General features: G+C 42.8%; 1 protein-coding gene across 4 annotated transcripts in view; it reads right to left on the bottom strand.

Moving 5' to 3' along the window:
* Positions 1-1,552: 1,552 nt before the first annotated feature.
* LOC101168224 (prolyl endopeptidase) overlaps positions 1,553-20,833 on the bottom strand; it is a 67,835-nt gene continuing 48,554 nt past the window's right edge. For 3 of the 4 annotated variants that reach the window (XM_078954728.1, XM_078954726.1, XM_078954727.1), the window contains 14 exons: positions 12,100-12,174; positions 11,895-12,028; positions 11,691-11,821; positions 11,398-11,607; positions 10,245-10,366; positions 10,032-10,137; positions 8,226-8,417; positions 6,591-6,788; positions 6,406-6,509; positions 3,678-3,814; positions 3,501-3,595; positions 3,289-3,420; positions 2,501-2,657; positions 1,553-2,418 (listed from right to left, as the gene is read on the bottom strand). In XM_078954728.1, the coding sequence (XP_078810854.1) occupies positions 2,124-2,418; positions 2,501-2,657; positions 3,289-3,420; positions 3,501-3,595; positions 3,678-3,814; positions 6,406-6,509; positions 6,591-6,788; positions 8,226-8,417; positions 10,032-10,137; positions 10,245-10,366; positions 11,398-11,607; positions 11,691-11,821; positions 11,895-12,028; positions 12,100-12,174 (2,088 nt within the window). In that variant the 3' untranslated portion in view covers positions 1,553-2,123. Of the gene's footprint in view, positions 2,419-2,500; positions 2,658-3,288; positions 3,421-3,500; positions 3,596-3,677; positions 3,815-6,405; positions 6,510-6,590; positions 6,789-8,225; positions 8,418-10,031; positions 10,138-10,244; positions 10,367-11,397; positions 11,608-11,690; positions 11,822-11,894; positions 12,029-12,099; positions 12,175-14,079; positions 14,262-20,833 lie in introns of those variants that run through there. The other variant, XM_004074151.4, reaches the window with a different exon arrangement.

Raw genomic sequence — 20,833 nt, forward strand, 5'->3', positions numbered from 1 at the left:
TGTTCCATGTTCCCTTGTTATGTCATTATGAGTGAAGCAGGTAAAAGGCCTGGAGTTGATTAGAGGACTCGTGCTTGTATTTGGAAGATTTTGCTGTGAACAGACAACATGCGGTCAAAGGAGCTCTCCATGCAGGTGAAAGGAGCCATCAGTAAGCTGAGCTCATGAGACAGGTCTTAAGAATGGTGGTTCACTGAAACTGAAGCTCCTGACCTCACAGGTTCAACAGAACGAAAACAAAAAGTAAAATAGATTTCCAGCCTTCATTGAAACCATCTTCAGCAGATGAGGTCCTTAAAAGGAAATTTTCAACAAATGTTTCAAATGAAAGCATTTGATTTGAAATTCACAAATCAAATCTAAATAAAATTTGCAGAAGCTCTAGTACAAGTCAAGAAAAATCAAAAGCCTAAATGTAATTCCATATAGCATCCACCAGGGGTCAGTGTTGCACCATACATGTTGTACAGAGCCATATGCAAAACTCTTAACCCTTGTACTATCCTAGGCACTTTAACATTGGGAGTTGGGTCATCTAGACCCACTAGACAGTGCGCTGAACCTTTTTTCTTCAATGATTTGTGATCTTCACTGGTGTCCATGGATTACATGAAATCTTTCCACCTTTATCCACCTTTGTCATGGTAGGGAGAACACGTCAATGTAAGGGTGGGGTCATCTAAGATAGCACAAGGGTTAAAATGTTTATCCTATGAAATTTCATATTAAAAACCAATAAAAACCTAAATCATGTTTTAAATAATGGAAAATATAAACTATATATGGGCTGCACGGTGGCGCAGGGGGTAACGCTCTTGCCTCACAGCAAGAAGGCCCCCGATTCAAGTCCTGGCTGGGGGACATGAAAAACACATCAATGGGGGACCTTTCTGTGTGGAGTTTGCATGTTCTCTCCATGTATGCGTGGGTTCTCTCCGTGATCTCCAGCTTCCTCCCACTGTCCAAAAACATGCTTTATAGGTTAATTGGCAACTCACACTCCATAGGTGTGAATGTGAGAGTGAATCAGTGTGTGATTGAGGACATTCTACCCTGCGACAGACTGGCGACCAGTCCAGGGTGTCCCCTGACTTTGCCCACAAGTGGGCGGGATAGGCTCCGGCAGCCCCGTGACCCCGAAAGGGACTAAACGGAATAGAAAATTAAAAAAACAAAAACTATATATATCAAATTCTTTACACTAGATGTCAGTACCACAGCACTAAAATAGCTGCTTCACTGGAGGTTATTGTCCGTAGCAACTATTCAGTTCTTTTCAAGACTCAAGCTAAAGGGTTATTAGCCTTTACATTTTTGTACTTACATTTTCATGCAAATTTTCTATTTTTCCTTAGCAACTCGTGTTACTCTTCTCATCCCACATTATCAACAGTGAATATGAATTTAGGGTTTGAGCTTTTTGAACTGATCTGATTGTGTAAAGACTATAGGGACTCAATAAGGAAGATTTTCAAATAAAAAATAAGACAATAAATGCATAATAAAAGAAGCCAACATTACAAAGCAGATCGAACAAGTTAACCAATATGGCTGAGTTAAAAACAATCCTTTTATTGGTGTAAATGAATCATTTGGTGCAACAGCAAACACTGATTTAGAAATCTTATTCATTCATTATCCCTTAAAAACATATTTTTGTACTTTTGGGACAGATACATGAAGTTTTGTTGGCTTCACATGTTAGATGTACAGGTTTACTGTTGTCAGGTCAGCCGTTTAGTCTGAACGGAACCTAAAACATGACAGGAGTGTTGAAAATGGTGAATGATGTGTTTGATTGTTGAAAGAGAAAAAATGTACAGACATAAAACCGTTTTTGGATGTTTTGTAAAGGTAGAGGTCGTGTCTGCAACTTTTTTTAAATCACTTTTGTGTGGAAAAAGACAAGTGATTGTTTGTTTCTTTAAATAAGGAAGGCAAAATTTTGCTGGCTTCATTGACTTGAATTGTGTTCCTTTGCCTCGAGAACAATTCATCTGTCGCCATGGCACCAAGGTGAAAATGTGACCCTCCACCGTCATGTGGTTTTCTTAAACTAAATCTTGGATTTGCTTTTGCACTTCACTGGTTCAGTCGTCTGCTTCATCTCCTTCCCCTCATCCTCAGTCCTTCCAGCTGATCCCCAAAGTCTCGGCGATGAAGGAGAAGATGTGCGTCTCCTCCAGGATGGCTTTGGTGGTGGGCTTTCCCGCCCCGTGCCCGCTGCGGGTGTCCACCCTCACCATGAGCGGCTGCTTTTGCTGGGGGCTGCTGCCCACGCCGTGCTGCAGGGCGGCGCAGAACTTCAGCGTGTGCAGGGGCACCACGCGGTCGTCGTGATCCGCCGTCAGGAGCAGGACGGCCGGGTAGGGCGGGCCGGTGTAGGGGGGCGGGGGAAGATTATGGAGAGGAGAATACCTGCAAGAGGACAACAAAGACCAGAGAATGAGGGAAAAGGCCCGTCCTGAGGTCCAGCTTCACTGAAAAACGGTGTCTGTACTTAATGAGCCACTGGAACTGCTTGGAGTCGTCGGAGCAGCCGTAATCGGTGGTCCAGGCGTGGCCAATGGTGAACTTGTGGAATTTCAGCATGTCCATCACACCCACCTCTGCCACAACGCAGCCGAACAGGTCCGGGCGCTGGATCATGCAGGCGGCTGTGGACCAGGACAAGAGGTCAGCCAACAGAAGAGCCTCAAACATGACGTGACGTGTAAAAGAAACTAAAGAATAAAGAAAATAAGAACAGTCTGATAATTAAAAGAAAAAGGAAAGACATTTTTAACAAGCTAGATATTTTGGTGAGTGACTTGTTTTCACCACGCTCTCCAACTCGTCATTGTTTAGGCGCACATGGGCAGAGGAGGAGGAGGAGGCTTGAAGGAAACATCTTTGTTGTTGTTCCAGCAGCGTTTCATTAAGTTTGTAGCATGATCCCGTTATGGAATAGCTATGGCTCTGCTGTTTCTGCATTGCTATATTTATTTGGGGTGATGTTGCTGCAGCTGTGTTGTGAGTTTGCCTTTTTTTGTTTACAGTGCGTTAAGTTCTCTCAACCGCCATAAAACGGCGTGGTTCATCACTAATAAGAACAACAGGGGTGTACTTTCCTTTGAGGACGACAGATGGGAGCCTGTGTTTTCCTTTTCTGATGTTTTCAATAAGAAATCACTATGATAAAATCATCCTTAAATATATCCAATCATCCCCTTCACTACTTTTCCTTGTGCATTTAGATATTTTCCTATAAATTCAACAGCCTGTTCCATATGGAGGAGGCATCCTCACCCACAAGGAGGCCTCCATTGGACGCCCCGTTTATGGCGAGGCGGCTGGCGGTGGTGTACTTCTCCTTGATCAGGTATTCGGCGGCGCACTGGAAGTCATCAAAGCAGTTCTGTTTGTTCTCCAGCGTTCCGGCTGCAGACACACACCAGTCAAGAAATAGGCGGCTGGCATCAACATGGACCAGTGAAGAAAAGGCTAGATCAGTCAGGTACCTTTGTGCCAGGTGAGGCCGTACTCCCCTCCGCCTCTGATGTTGGCAACAGCCAGGATCCCTCCAAGGTGCCTCACAAACAGCAGATAGGCAACGCTGAACACACACACACACACAAAAAGATGAACACCAGCCCACAGCATGACAGTACCACCTCTGTGCTGGACAGTGGCCTCACTTGTAATACGGCTGTATGGAAGCCTCAAAGCCTCCGTATCCGTACAGGAAGACCGGATTGGTCCCATCTCTCTTCAGGTCCTTGGAGTGAACCAGAAACATGGGGATGCTGGTTCCATCTTTGCTGGGATAGAAAACCTGCAAACGTGGATTATAAAAGGGCACAGAAAGTGTACTCAGATATTCTTGATCGACTAAACTCGCAGGACAAGGTGGAGGACGAACAATAAAACTTGGACCAGGCTCCACGTTGGAGCCAGATATCCTCAGAAAGCAGTGATTGGTCCGAGTCAACATTTCTAAGACAACCACTCTCGCCAATAAGGAGTAAGCTTCTTGAAAGGCCACACCCCTACCACTTAAAGTGGCCTCGGGAGACACTGTCAATCAAGCATTTTGAATGTTTGACATATGTATATGTCAAAAAATTGTATTGAAGCATCTGATTAGTCGGTTCAGCAAGAACATTAAAAACAGGAAATAGTGGCGTCTTCTCCCAACAGTGGGGGAGCCTGGTCGGCTCCATGTTTTCCATGCTCGTCAGGGACCCCCACTTCTCTTGGACCCCTTCGTCTTGGGCAGGGGGTGGTGGCCCCTGCCTTGCTCTCTACTGAAGTCCCCGCAGGGTAAATGGGTGGTTGCCTGGAGCATAGGGCGGGTCTCCCCGGTGCGCACCTGGGGTTGGGATGGGGGTGGGTGTGCTCAGTTCTCTCGGGTCGTGGTGGTGGGCTGCTAATCTGTGGTGGTGGTGGGAGGAGGGTCTTGTGCTGGGCCCCGTGTCGAAGCAGGATTGCTGTTGTCTGGTTGGGTTGGGGCTCAAATTCTCCATGACCCTATGCCTCCTGCTCTCTGGCGCCGAGGACCCCTGTGGCAGTTCTGCTGGCCCTGATCTGGGTGTCCGATGTTGGCCGGCGGATTTTTTGGATCTGCGATCCTGCGCAGGTTTCCTTCCGAGTGGCTGCCACTGCTGCTTCGGCTGGGGTCTTGGTCTGGGGATGGCGGGTCCTCTACCTCCTTTCAAAGTCTATCATCCACCACAGTAGAACATGACCGTTCACCTGAGCACAGGTGCCAGCTCACCTTTGCACTGATTGATAAGCTTTACATATGTTGTGTGCATAGATATGTGCATGTGAGCTGTACTGGTATTGTGTACGTGTTGATATGGATGTGTGTTGAGGTGTGTTTGTAATATTTAGACAAACATCTATACCTGACGGCAATGATGATTAACCTCCGGAAACTTGTTGTGTTGTGTTTCTATCCCCCTACTTCTTTACTCATCCTCTAACTTCTTTAACACCCCCCCTTTTTTCTATCTCCTTTCTCTTTAGTACCTTTATCCCACATCTCTGACATCCCACTCTCTTCTCTTTTCTGTTTGGTCCAACAAAAATGTAAACAAAAATTATTGTACATAGTTAAAGTTTAGCCCCAAATAGAAAAGGGGTTTATTCAAATATACACCTCCTGTGTCAGATGATTCGTAACCCCCTAATGTAAAAGTAAAACACGAGGCCTTATTTGTTTGCTCAGCTGTTGGACAAGTTAGAAAAAACAAACAAATACACCAAGAATGGTTAGTCTGCCAATTATCATGACCAATAGCTGTTTATTTCTCAAAAGAAGTCGATGGGATTTTGGCTTCTTGGAGCCATCGGGCACTACCTAATTGGAACCTGAGGGGGGGAAGGGGAAATATAGTCTAGATCTCATGCAAACCAATAGTGCCGGATTCAAAAGGAAGGTCATCGCTCTGCAAAAGCAGCAACTTTTGCTCAACAGGATATCATAGTATTTTAGCCTGCCCTCTCTGTGATTATACTCCACCCTTTTATCGTAGGCCTTTTGAGTATTTTGTATTGTGTTATACACTGTGTTTGGAATTAATTTGTTATCTAATACTGATTTTACAGTTGACTCCTTTGATCATCGGCCAACAGTGCATTACCACGGACGCCCCGCTTCGGTATTCTTATTTTTGTTATGTTACCACTTCTTTCCCGCGGGTTGTAACATTTCCCCACTAGAGTACAGCCAGTCCTTCTTTACCTGCGCGTCTCCTCCTTTCAGTAGTCATGATCTCAGCGTTTTAGATTGCATTCTTAGATGTAACCAGACATCCTCGTCTTAGTCAGACGGTTTCTACTGAATGACTCTTTTTTTTTTTTTTTTAAAAGGGTCTGACAGTAATTGGGTCTGGTGAGATCATCAGGCAGGTCTGGGCAGTTTTGTTTCATTTTTAACTGAATTCAGTTATTGTGTGTGTTTTTATTTTGCCTCAGCTTATCTTGTTTGATGATTTATATCACCAAAGTGGTTTGTTCACTTGGCTCCTTCCTTTCAGGTTCGTGTGTCTTCTGCATTCTCTCTTCCCACCATTGTTACCATGTGTATTCCCATTGTAGCTCTGACGCTTAGTCAAACAATTAGCTGGCATGTAAAAGTAAGTGAGTTGTTCACCTCACACAACAAATCGTAAACGAGGTTCATTAGGTGCTACTGTTTGAAGGGAAATGGCGTCTATTTGCCACATCTCTTTAAACGTGGTGTTTATTGGAAACAGGTACCAAAAAGAGGCAGTTCATTATATAGGTTATGACTTCTTACACTATATTCATACTTTTCTCTCTGGTCCTCAACATCTTCATCTCCCCGTTTCTTACCCAACCTTTCCCATCAATCCAGCCAGAGTTCATGGCAATAACCGCCAGAGACTCTGATCTCACCTGTGTGGTCTGGAAGTCTTCTTGCTTGATGCCCTTCACCTCCACCTCCCGGAAGACTTTGGGCTCGGGGTTTGGCTCGCTCAGGTCGCAGTGGTAAATGATGCCTGGTTCCCACAGAAGACATGTGTTCATTTGTGATATCTTCCAGAAGCGAGCAGACGGTGCGTTTGCAGAGGCGAGGTTACCGGGCGTCGTGAAGGACGTAAACTTGTAGAAGAAGTCCGAGTGCTTCTTCTTGCAGCTCACTCCGGCCACGGTGCCCACATCGAGAGGCAGATCTCGGATCAGCCGACCGCTCGACAGCTCATACAGCTGCAGGATGTCCTTCACATCGTGGACATAGTTGACCAGCAGGTGACGCTGATTGACACAAGAGACAAATCCTACAGAAGAGAAAGAGATGTGTCTATTCTGCTTTTTTGCATAAATGGCATTTTAAAACTTGCCCCAATGCCTCCATTTTTCTATTCATCCAAGTAGTGGCTGCAGTGCTCACCAGGAGCCAGAAGAGGGCGGCCAGCACTCTGGATGGTTCTCAGGATCATTTTTGACTTTGTTTATATGGATGACAAGACCACCCAGAGCTTGGAGAGCAGCCAAGTTCTGCCTCATATGTGGGTGAAACAAGAGCTCACAAAAAAGATGTTGGATGGATGTTACCACAGCAACCACATAGTTGGTGTCAGTTCAGATGTTTGCAGATGATATTTTCATAACATCTAATCTTACATGTTTTTGTGACACTAACTGATTTTATACTGTTGAAACTGGGACAGAACATCTATTGTCAGTGTATTTTAGCCTAAAGCAGTGTTTCATTGTTTTCAAGTGATTTTTATTTTTTATTTTAACCCCTTAATATCCTCCCCAGCACTAAGCACGTCAGCCACCCAGATCAAGGCCGGAAGGACCGTCACAGGTGCCCCCAACTTCAGAGAGTGCATGCCTCATCTTAGCCAGAGAACAGCCCTCTTGGCACAACCCACGCTAATGTGTGTGTGTGTGATTTGACACTTTTAGCTTTTTAGAAACACTAATATCAGGTTTTTTCTGTTTTTTTTTGTTTTATTTCTTCCTTACAATTAATTAATGAGTTAATTTTGTTAATTTTGATTGATGAGTCAATTTTCTTTTCTTTTTTTAAGGCATTTTCAGCTCGACTTAGGAATCAGACTTTTTTTCCAGATAATTATTACAGCATAGTATCTAGTCGATTGGCAATCACATGTACATTTGTTCATGATTATTTCTTCTTTTTTAGTCAGAGTCTGACACTTTCTCTGGTTCATAGGTTTTAACCTGTATACTAACTTCCTACCATTGGCAATGAAACGCCATAAACATTCAATTTAAATTGATAGCTAATTGTTTTCATGAGTAAAACCTTTCAGGTGGCAGTGAAGATGTGGGTGGGTTTGTGGAGTTTGCTTTGTTGTGTTTCACCAACAGAAACGGTGATGTGCACAGAGGCGGATCATAAAAATAACGTTCTCGTTTCCAGTTACCATCATTCAAGTGAATCACAGAGTTCGAGCGAAGCGCTTCAAAGGCACGTTTCACTTTTTGATGAGCCTTCCAAAGGACAAAGCTTTCCAATCACAGACACACGACTTCCCAGTTTTTGTGGTCAAATGTCGTCAAAACACCAAGACAGAAAATTCAGAGGAAATAAAGGGCTTTTGCAACATTTAAAAACTGTGAAATGTGAAACTGCGGTTCCTAAATGAGCCTTTCCAGCACATCCTGAAAGTTCTGGCGGTTTTGCAACCTGTGACTGCCAACACTCCAAAGCCACTTAGTACCATTCCAACAGTCCTCACCCAAGACGTCCTTATCATGCTGCGGGATCAGGGTGGTCCAGTGCTGCCGGTCTGGGTTCTGGATGTCGATGTTTATGAGGCGGTACCGAGGGGCGTCCAGGTTGGAGCGGAAGGAGAAAACACTTCCTTCATTGGTGATGTACGAGTACTGAGCCTCAAAGTTGTCCACGAGTTTGACCCACGGGAGCAGACCTGCAGGACAGGAGGGACCCAAAGACTTCCTTCAGACTCAAGTCAAGAACCACACAGCAGCTGCTGGCAACACCCCAACCTATCACCCATCCATAAACTCATGCAACAATGAATTCAAAGCTCTTGGGAAGTTCCATTGTTCTGCTCAAGTGCCAAAACTTGTAATAATAACAGTAATTTTGTTATTGTTTTGGGATTTTTACATAAACCCTTTAAAGTTCATCTGCTTCCTCCCAAACAGTTTTTACAGCTCTGTTCACAGTAGCTGGTTTAGGGGGCGGAGTCAAACATTAGATGCATCTTTAAAACCAATTTCAACAACAGTTGAGAAAGAAATGAATGGCAATATTCGACCAAGGGATGATTATTTAACCCTTTAACACCGGAGCCATCACCGTTGACAGGAATCAAACACACGGTCCTTGAAATACTGCAAGTCTTTGACCGTTTGTAATTCCAAAGGAATTGAAGGGTTACATATCTGTGCAAAGGTGCTTTTTCCAGCGTCCAGAATCCAATGGAATTATGTGAATTGTGCAAATGGTCAAAGATTCACAATACTTATATGAGAGACAACACTGCAACTCCAGTGTAATCTGTGATTTCATTGTCACAAGCACACTTCAGAGCATTATGTCTGACCCATCACAGCCAACTTGAATGCCTTTTTAAGAAAAATTTCGGTTAATAACAATAGATGCCTCTGAGTTTCTCCTTGTTGGGATTAATAAAGTTTTCATTCATTCATTCATTCATTCATTCATTCATTCATTCATTCATTTATGACTAGACTCTGCAGGACACCTGCTCTGAACTCCTTCTGGCCAACTGCCAGCATATTAAAACTCCATGTGTGAAGGTGCAAAGAAGTGTAAAGGTAAAGACTATTGCATAAAATTCTAACTTGCTGCATGTGAAGGTTGGTTAGCTTACAAGATCCTGTAAAAGCATCACCTGAACCACCTGGGATGGAACGTGTTACCAAAAACACACCAAAAAAAAGCCTGTTCACATGACCACAGAAATCGGACTATCCGATTTTTGAAATGCGATCATCGGAATATCCTGGTCCACGTGTTCTAGTCGGGAGTTTTTTTTTAGGGGATGTTCGTACGGAATGACAAAGGTTTTAAACTTCCTGTTCCTTTCAAAACTTCTGCTGGTCTGTACTAAGTTAACATGGAATTTGGTTTGCTAATGTAGACACGAATCTGGCTGCACAAACGACAACATGCTCCTCTAAATGTACAAGAAGAGGAGGAATGGCCGGTCGTCTCAGTTCCAATGGATCCAAAGTCTTTGACATTTGGTTCCCTTGTTTTGTTTTCACGTGTGAGGAGATGCACAAGAGACGATACACGCCTGGAAATACCAACTTATCAGGAAGTCATCAACAAGTTTTGATGCAATTTCTCATTATTGGATAACTGTCGTTTTCAGAAATGCAATAATAGAGTATCCCGTTGACATGGCCACTTCAAAAACTGGACAACCAAAGGTATCAGGTAATGATTGGACATCTGCTCCACATGTAAACGGGGTTCACGCTGATGACCAGAACTGAAGTTATACCCAAGAGGACGTGGAGATTACAGGTTGTGGTAACAAACAGACCTTTGATCCCATCAGGCAGCTGCTGTAGGTCGCAGTACCACAGCTGGTTGACTGGCTCACAGCCTTCTGTGATGGACAGGACAGCGTAACGGCCATCGTCCGATATCTGCCCACAGATGTTTAGACACATGAATAGCAACTGCCTTCCAAAAGATAAAAGAACCACCACCAGATGATGATGAAATCTGGACTCAGCTGATGCTGCACACTTACGGTTACTGAACTGTGCCACTTGGGATGATCTGGAAACTCTGCCACCAGGACGTCTGCAGATTGCTCAGTGCCAATCACGTGGTAGTAGAGCTTCTGGTTGATGTTGGTGGTGGTCTCTGTGCCTTCAGAGACACAAGATGTTTCAAACGTTTACTGGTGTCACATCAGCACAGTTTGAAACTTCTCTGCTAGTCTAAGAATTTGGAGTATCTGTAAACATCAGGTCTAGCATTAATTTATATTAATATAAAAACTTTAAAATAACCCTCAATGACTTGTTAGTTGCACCACTCAAAAAACGGTTGATTTTACCGGCAGCCTCCATTTGGTTGATGAGAATATAACAAGAACATTTTTTGCATTTCTGAAGATCATGAGCCAACTCTTGTTCTACTGCTCAGCAGTTACTGCAACTAGCATGGTGACATAACTTTTATCGTTAACATTTCTCTATAGTTATGAGGATGTGTGTTCTGACTGCAAAGAATTATAGCAAACTAATAATAAAAGTAAAACAATACCGTCCTTTCCCTTAATCGTGACTGAGCCAGAACAATATTGAACATGTCCGTCTCTGTCATCATCCTGAAGCCTTGTGCAATAATAATATACATTGCTATACTTAATCTGCCACAATTATCTCCTAACGCCAATAGGTTTACTGGCAAAAGCCATAATAATGATCTTGTACAGCAAAACTATTCTCCAAATTTCAATGAGTTGCTGTGTCTCATCCTCATGGTTGCATCATTTCTACTCCGTTTAAATCCCGTAATGCCCGGCTATGGTGGCAGTTTTCCTTCAGTTGTTCCACTCCAAAGACGGATTGTTTTCAGACTGAGGAATCTCAAAGCGAACCGGAGCTCCGTCAGATAGGAAGATGAACAAAGAGCGGTCAGAAAGCGCTTCTCGGTGCCGGACCAGGGTCCGCTTAGGTGTAATCAGACTGAAAATTTGTTCCACAAAAAGAAAAAAAGGAACTCTGGTTCACTTAAGGCGGACCAAATGTGTCCAGTCTGAAGACACCCTTAAGAGTTTAGATATTTTATGACAGCTCAGGGTGTATTCATCATTACAGTTTCAGTATAGCCTATGCAGTCTGAATCTTGCTGCTCTCACAGCTATTTATGACTGTGATCTCTATGGTCCTAACCATCTGTTTTGCCGTCCTGACGGGGGTAAGAGTTGTAAAAGATTCCTTTGGCGTCGTGGGTCCAGGCCAGGCAGCTGAATTTGACCCTATCCAGCACGTCAGGCAGCTTCGTGAGGTCATCCGCCCTCATAAAATGGACGGTCACCCAGTCGGAGCCGCTGCTGCTCAAACCGTATGCAAAGTACTGGCAGTCCTCAGACAGACGGCCCACTGGACGGAGGACACGAGGAGAGGAGGAGGTTAGTTTGCTCGAGCAGATGACTTCGCTCCAGCTTCAGTGTGTTTTGCCTAACTCTTCAAAGCCACTGTTCCATCGTCAGACAGCTTATTTGGATCAAAGAATACAGTGGCAGGAGCGTCCAGTGCGCCCTGCACATAAAGCACATCCTGGTTCTGCAGGCCTTCGTTGTGAAAATAAAAATACCTGAAAAACAAAGCAGGAGCTCAGATGTGTGCTGGGCTCATCAGGACGGCTCCTGTGTCCGCTCGGACCGTACCTGGTCCCCCGTTTGTAGGGGCAGCTGTATTTGGGATGGTCATAGAGCTCAGTCAGCCGCTTGTGGAACTGGGGACGGACCGCACACCCCTCCAGGTACGGCATCGTCAGTTTGTTCTGCGCCTCGACAAACGCCTTCGCAGCAACAGGAAACAGTTCAAATCTCATGAAGGTTCCTGCACCTTTGCGCGGGAATCGTAACGCACCTTTGTTTCTGCACCATCAGGGTCTTCAAGCCATGCGTATGAATCACAGATTTGAGTTCCGTGGTAATCATCCACCTGATGAGAGATGTGCGTGCAGCAAAGAAACAAACAAACAAATTTCTTTCAGTCAAACTGGATTTTCTGGAAAGACCTTTATCTTTCAGCACAAGCCTTTTTCTGCAGAAGTTGAATCTGCTTCGTCTGAACTTTTGGCCACAGCTAGAATGCTCGCCACCCGCTTTCACAACACTTCCTCCATAACCTGGAGGATGCAAAAGCTTTACAAACAAATGCACCCTCAGAAGCAGAACCTTCTCAAGTTTTTCCACAGACGGCAAATGAAGAACTCAAAGTCTTTAATAATGAATGAAAAACGAAACTCAATTAATATGGCGATACAGCTATGATCTAAGGGATAAAGCCCTCAAGGCGTTCGTGATCATAAATGAATGGGGTGGGTTAAGGAATGATTGCATGGGACTTAAGGTTAACTGTGGAATAAAGTTTGTCAATGTGTATTACGGTATTCATAAGAATTTGTGGTTTGATCGCTCAGAAAAGTGTTCCTACTATCAGCAACGGGGAGGAGAAAGGCTGCAGGGTTGCTCTGCACAAAAGGTTCCGCCCAGAACTCAAAGGCGAATTTCTAATGAACTCCTGCCGCTCGGCAGAAATTATGTCCTGGAAAACGACACAAGTCTTTTGATTTGGATCCTAAAACGGCATAATCATAACTAAAACACAACTGGCAATGCTTTCACAAATGGTCAAAAGATTATCGGAGTGGGACTTTTAGTGCAAGACAGAAAACAAAGTTCAATAATAGCAGAAAAAGGCAGAAAAACCTCAAACAATAATAGCTAAATTTGCTATATTTGAGTCTATTCTTTAGTTGCAAATTCTGTTTAAATTTAGCGCTAAACCTACAACCAAAACAAAGACATTGCTCTGAGCAAAGTACTCAAAAAAGCTTATGGGAAGATGTTTTAAGGGGTAATATCTGTAAAAACTGGAGAGTTTACCAAGTGACACAGCAAGTATTTGAAGTGCAGCTATTTTAACCCTTGTGCTATCTCAGGCACTTTGACATTGGGAGTTGGGTCATCTAGACCCACTAGACAGTGCTCTGAACCTTTTTTCATTAATGATTTGTGATCCTCACTGGTGTCCATGGATTACATGAAATCTTTCCACCTTTATCCACCTTCGTCATGGTAAGGATAACATGTTAATGTAAGGGTGGGGTCATCTAAGATAGCACAAGGGTTGAGCCTCATATTTTCAGCAATGAAAATGTGCGACCAAGAACATTTTCAGTATTGGAGAAATCAAGTTTAAATATGTTGTGCAAATAGTTACTTTAATTCAAAATCTTCACGTACGTCTTGTAAGACATTTAAATGCTATGTTAAAAAAGATTTTGAATAGCTGTTCTTGATTGTTGACTTTTATCAGTTATTTAAAGTTTACAAGCTCCTGAACCTGATAGGAATCTATGTCATTTACATTTGGTGTAGACAGCAGGTTCATCTTTGCCTCATAGTTAAGGTTTGAATCATTGGAATGTCAAAGTTAAGGGGCTGGAATGCCTAAATTATATGGTAAATATGAGTTAACCTGCTAATTTAGATGCTTTGAAAGAATTACAAGAAAGTCTGGATCCTCAGGTGGGGGGGAAAAGAGATGAAGTGGGAATTTATGGGGAGAGCGGCAGGAATGCCGGGAGAAAATCTGTTTGAACTTATGTTCGACCACTGCCGGTGGGGGGCGTGGCCAAAGTGCTCCTGATAATTATTAGTGAAATCAATAGACTGGTATGTAAATGTAAAATCAGATTACTCGGAACCCAAACCAGGATTTTTAAAACTCATACATATTGTGTCGCTTCAAATCCCCCTTCTGAACTTCTGAACTTCCCGCCCGCCCCACGTGCGCTCGTCTTGCTCAAGCTCCGGACCGGCACGCGGGCAGCGCACTCACCTTGCTGTCGTCTCTGCGGGCGGCGGGATACGTGAACACCATGGCGGCAGCGTTTTACAGAACCGAGCCGAGCTGAGAGAGTCCACGGATTCAGAAGAGTTCCGGGTGAAAGCGAAAGTAAACATTCAGAACGTCTTTTTTTTTTAAACTTTATTGCACAAAACGGAAGTCCATTACAAAACAGAATTTTACCGAATAGACTTCAAATATGTCAAGGGAGCATACATATTACATGTATTTTACACAAAATCATTCAACATACAGCTTCCTGATTCAGGCTTTTAGAGATGGTACTGAGATAGATCTCAATTTGTTTGGTTAATATGGGGGGTAGGGGGAATATAGAAGATGAAGAGAATTTGCATTTATGAATATAAAATTGGCCAAATATAACATTCAGAACGTCCATACACTGCTTCTTCAAACGTTTGACGTCTTCCTGTGCTAGCTGCCCAATGAAAGCCAATCAGAAGTCGTGCTCTAGAGACAAGCACACATAACGAGGGTTTTAATTTGGTCCAAGCGGAAATAAAAATCAAGTGAACTATAAATGAAAATAAAAACAAATACTGTAGAAAAAATGAATAATACTGATGAAATCTTAATGATGAACTCTGCTTACTAAATATTCCTTTGAGTCTTGGACTGAAGAGAACCAGCGCTTAGCCAAGCAAACAGAAATTAGTACACCTGAAGTGGAGCTTTTTAAGTATACTTAAGTATAAGTAGCAGTGGTACAGCTAGAACACTTTATGTGGGGACAGAAGGGGGGGAAGTGAGATCAGCTGAGTCATTACAAATGAAAGTATCAAATGTATATTTCAGTGTTATTATTGATATTGTTAAAACAGCAGTTCCTTTTAGCTTGTGTGATATTACTAATGCTTAAAGAAGCTTGTATTGATGATTTGCTAATCCTTGTCAAAAAAGATACTTGTATGGACTAAAAATTGGAGTGGTAAGTGTTTGTGTGTGTAAATGTGTGTGTGTGTGGGGGGGGGGGGGGGGGGGCAGCTGCCCTACTGTAGCTCCACCCCTGAGTATCAGTACAGGATGTACACTATAGATGTATCATCAGATTTTGAGTGTAAACCTCCTTCCATCATCAAGGACATTGAAAATGAACATGGCTGGGTCTCTCAGCATTACAACAACAATAATACGCTGCCAAGGTTACGGGGGAGTGGCTTCGTAAGAAGCATTTGAAGCATCTGGAGTGGACTAGCCAGTCTTCAGATCTCAACCACATAGAAAATCATTGGAGGGAGTTGAAAGTCTGTGTTGCCCAGCAACAGCCCTAAAACATCACTGCTGTAGAGGAGATCTGCATGGAGGAATGGGGCAAAATATCAGCAACAGTTTGTGAAAACCCTGTGAAGACTTATAGAAAGTATTTCACTGCTGTCATTGCCAACAAAGGGTATGTAACAAAGTATTAAGTTGAACTTATTATATGCTTATTTTCCACCATAATTTATAAATAAACTCTTTAAAAATCTGACAATAGGATTTTTTGGATTTTTTTTTCTCATTTAGTCTCTCATAGTTGAGGTTTATCTATGATAAAAAATTACAGGCCTCAATTATGTTTTTAAGATGAAGAACTTGCACAGTTGGTGGCTGAATAAATACTTTTTTCCCCACTGTACATGTAGTTTAGTGTAAAATACTAACTGACTACTTATTCAGACTAAATTTAAACATTTTAATGAAGATATAAAGAAAGTATGTAGAAAGTAAACTTCAATTATATTATAGACTTAGTACACTTAAATAGACTAGGGCTGACAAACTGCCATTGGCATTACTTTATATTTACAGGTAAATATCCTATGTAGTACTTTTGTATCTGAAATTAGCAATAGTTATCAGCTGTGTCGAAGGCAACAATTCTTCTGGAATGTGATGGGATTAGTACTATTTTCTCAATGGTTAAAAAAAGTAGGTTTTGTCTTGTGATTTGGTGCTTTCATTTGTTTTTGTAATGGTTGTGAAATCTCGTGAGACAAATGAGTGAGAGCAGGAATGAAAAGAAAGATATAGAAGGTGGTGAGAGCAGCCATGTTGGTTAGAGACAGAAAGCAGGGATGAAGATGTTGAGGTTCTCTTTGGAAGTGACGAAGAGTGATGGAATCCTTGGATCCCTGGAATGTCCATCAAGTTGTACCCCTGATTTGTCACCAATAATGATTAAAATCATTAAACACAAGCATTTTCCAATTACTTTTTCTTCCTCAAACGTTTATTTGTATTTTTTTTTGACTGACAGCTCCCTGTCCACCCATGTCTTCTGCAGCGTTTACAGCAGCAGGTTTCTGAGACGATCCTCTATCATAGCAACCGTCTACACCCTAAACTGATGATGGTGGGGAGTGAGATGGAGAAAAAGAAAGACACCGTTTCAGACATCTAATCTGTCTAATCCACAAAGCTGTGAAAACGACTGCGAGCAAAAGGAGGCAGAAGGGGGAGAGAATGGAGGCCAGGGGCAGGGAGATGGCTAATTTCAAACTAATTTAGCTAAGGTGATTAAGCCAATGAGCATCTGCTCATCTTGTTTGTTTACACGGATGTCGTCACATGACTGTCACCTCTGTGCCTGCAAACAGTGAGAAACATGGCCACCCCCCCCCCACACACACACACACAAAAAAGGTTTTACAAAAAAAGTAACACAAAACTATTTCATTGATCAACTTACCAGTGAAGAGCAATCAAATCCACTGACTTCAGCTTCAAAACAGTTAAAATGCTTCATAGAATGAACGATTTCCAAAGACTTTTGGTTTTTTTTCCAACTTTACCTGTTATTCTCATATCTGTACCAGTAAATATTGCATGAAAAGCTGTGCTTGGAATTGTGACGTTTGAAGTAATCCTTAGTAACGTTATTTTTGTCAGTAGCAGAGTAAGCTAACCAAGTTTAACGCAGTGCGATATGATGATATAACCCTTTAACCCTGGAGATGCCGCCATGGACACCTAAATAACACATGATCTTTGACACACCGTAACTCTTTGAGTGTTTACATGATCAACATGAATCAGCGGATTTAGTCTTGGGGAAAAAAGCAGCTTCGTTATGCTTGTGTAGCACAATGGTGCAAAACTGCTTTTCTCCAAAATAGAGTCAGCTGATTTACATTTATTGTGGGAACTACAGTAAAGTGTTGCATATCAGTGCAACAATTTTTTTCCCCGTAGTCCAAAAAGTGTCAACATTTGAAGTCTGTTTGTTGTTAAAGGGTTAATTAGCTGTATAAACCAAATGCACCAGTGGCTGATGTTGTACCATGAAGTGCCTTTCCGTCAGAACGGGAAATTGGGTGGGGTTACAACGGGATAAGGGATTCTGATTGGCTAAGATCTGTGTTATGTTTCATTGGAGCCAACATTGGCCAACTTCAAATCGCTTTCTTTACCCCTCCTATCACTGAGGTTACAGGAAGCAGAACTTCAAAAGCTCTCCAAAATAAATCAGAGAATTGACTCCAATGTAGAGCAGAATTTATCTTTTTTTTATTCTTTCAATTATCCGACATTTCTGGGAATATAAAGGGTAATTTTTGTAGGAAACACTTGGCAATCTTTAATTTTCTATTTAATAAGATAGATTAACAGGTTTTTGCAAGGTCTTTTAAAGCTGTTTTTCTTTTAAAAAAAAACGTTTTTCTTGCTATTTAATTAAACAGATTATTGCATTATACTGCATAACGGATTCTTATTACAATTTCTCTCTATTCAAAGAGATAAGTAGGTTTTTTGCAATAAACTGTAAAACTGTTTTTCTTGCAGCAAAAATTTTGTTTTTTTAATTTAAAGAAATAGACGAGTGAGTTTTTTTTGCATAGTACAGGAAAGCTGTTTTAATTTCAACAAAATATTTTTTTCCTCTAATAAAAATAAGTGGGTTTTTTGTACTACACTGTATAGATGTTTTTCTTTTAAGAAAAATATTTTTTGCATTATTTAAATAAATCTATAAGTCTTTTTTGCACTCAAAAACTCAAAAAGGCAACTTTTCTATTCACTTAAATAAATAAATTACTTTAAAAAATGTTTTTTAAATCTATTAAATAAATAGATGATTGTTTTTTTGTGGTATACTATAAAGCTGTTTTTTCTCTGAAAAAATGTTCAGTTTTTCCTTATTTTGATGTTTTTCTTCAGCTTTTCATGCCTTTAAAAAAATACTAGATTCATATTTAAATAGCGTCAAAAATGTAAGTCCCCATCATTGCTGGACTCCGGTTCTGATGATTACCCGACCTTTTAACTCGTGCGGTAACCAACCGATAATCTACAGAGCCGCTGGGAAGAAAGTGGATCAGGCCGTGACAGATGGGCTGTTACGAGCTTTAAAATGCGGGGCCCCAGACAGACTGAACCGAAGAAAGCTGACCGGGCCCCCGTTCGGGGCGACTCTGGCCCCCTCCTGCATGGATTTCTGTGTCGATGGGCTGTAATTGGCCAGAGAGACCCAGGTAGCTCTGCGTTCAAGGCAAGGAGAGGAGATTAGCCTGTCAGATTACAGACAAACACGGTCAGACGGTGTCTTCTGACTGCAGACACATGACCGGGCTATGGGGGGATGGGGGGGGGGGGCGCAGGCGATTCTTTGAAAACAAGTCTGGGGCGAAGCAGCTTTCTGCACAGAGGTGAATTTCTACGGTTACAACATCTGTGGAGACAAACAAAAAACACACACCAAGAGAGCAACACGGCGGACAGATGGTGCAGCGGCCACCGCTAATCTCTCATTGTTCCTGACTGTTTTCAGTAACATCGTCTCAAAAAGTCAGACAGGTCCGCTCCGCACACGTTCCTCCAGTGGTGCGGGATTCAAACGGCATGACAGTGGACAGTTACCCGCACTTCTTTGTGCGTTTGGGTTTCATAGGCAGAAAACTTGTCAGAAAACTTCAACCCCATTGACAATCAATGCAGGGCCTTGGTCGTGATGCCACAAATTGATCTGCTGGTGATGTTGTTGTTGTCACCCCCGCCTCCCCTCCCCCGGGACCATAAAAGACCAATGAGATTAAGACAATTAGGGGTTGATTGCTGCCGAGAAGACCAGCAGAAGAAGAAGAAGATTAAATGAAGAGATTTAGGTCAAACTCCAGAGGAAGGACGGAAAAGGGGCAAGGGAGGGGATGGGGATGGGGAAAGGTAGGAGGCGGAAGAGGCAGGATTGGGGTCAGGGAAACCGATCGCTGTTGCAGGAGAGGAGAGTGGGGGCGGAGCAAAGACACGCCTGATCCCTGACCGTCACCTGCTCCACCTCACCTGACTCCCTCTCCCCTCCTTCCGACCTTCTGGCCGGGATTCTGCTGATCTGTCTAGACTCCTGAATCAGCTGCCTTTCTGTCTTCACTCTCATCCCCCCCCTCCGCGTCCCTTTCCATCCAGCCTAATTAGCAGACATTTTTATTGATCCACTGGATTTGCTGCTGAAATCTTCTTCTCTGTCTGCCAGACAGATCTTAGATAAAGTCCTCCGTGCAGGAGGTGGGGGCATACGGGCCCACCTGTTACCCACAAGCTAAAAGTGTGCAGACCCAATTGCCACCCCCCTGAAGTCAAGCCTTTCTTGCCCCCTCCCTCTCCCCCAATGGCTGGATAATAACTGCATGTGCTGCAGAGAACGGCTCGAGTTGCAATAATTAGGCTCTTTAGGCTTCTGCAGACTGATGAGCTCAGAGAGCAGCCGACTGAAATTTCCTCTCGGCTAATTAAAGATTACTGCACGCCGTGCACGCTCACGCACGTGCACTGAGGACCCAAGGAGGCCGCACCGCTCTGACACTTTCAGCCCATTCAGAGACCAAAGAGAAAAAAAACAATCACCTGAAAATCATCGAGATCGACATCTTACAAAAACAGGAACAAGTTTTAGAAAATAGAGACGCTAACACAAAGTCCCAGCAGTTCAGGATTGGTTGCAGTCTCCCTCCGGGACATTTTCAGAAACTTCTGAAGGTGACAAAAGTTAGAAAAAATAAAAAGATCATTCAGCAGCTTCTGTGAGATTCTATGTCAATTGTCATTCAATCATCTCTGACAATGCTGCTAAAAGTGTTCCATTACAAAAGGCAAAATCATGCTAAAAATGTTCAAACAAAAAACCACTACATTGACAACGTGTACAAAGAAGGAAGCATTTCAGCTTTTTTATAAGCAAGGAAAGCTTTTAAATGCAAACATAGATGAAGGAAGTAGACAGTGTCAAAGCAGCGACAGCAAGGCCAAACTGCAGGAAAACACCCATATATACTTATAATATCAATCAAACTGAAGCTGGAAATTCTAATTCAGCACAGAAAAGAGAAAAAAAGCCGAAAGAAGTAGTAGTAAAATGTAGATGCAGAGAAAATCAGCGTTTGGGCTGATATGCAACACTTTACAGTAGAAAAGTTTTTAAGCAATCTACATAAATCAGTTGATTCTGATGCAGAGAAAAGTGCCCCCCTCACCCCCCCGGTCAGAAAGGGTTGCAGTCCTGAAGGGTTAAATAACATAAAAACACAACATGTGATCAATTTGAAGACATGTGAAATGGGGGTGGGGTGGGGGTTGACCTGTACGGGTGCTGCAGGGTTTTGGGCTGTCCAGGGCCGTACAGGGTTGTAGAGAAGAGCGATTGTATCTTCAGGGGAGCGCGGGTGAGTCTTACATCGTCTCAGGCTCATACGGCCACCCCAAGGGGTGTCATGAAAATGGAACGTACCATTGTCGTGTGTGTGGTAAATGT

The sequence above is a fragment of the Oryzias latipes genome, chromosome 11 (genome assembly GCF_053564925.1).
Source record: "Oryzias latipes strain Hd-rR chromosome 11, Olatipes_Hd-rR_3.1".
Lineage (NCBI taxonomy): Eukaryota > Metazoa > Chordata > Actinopteri > Beloniformes > Adrianichthyidae > Oryzias > Oryzias latipes.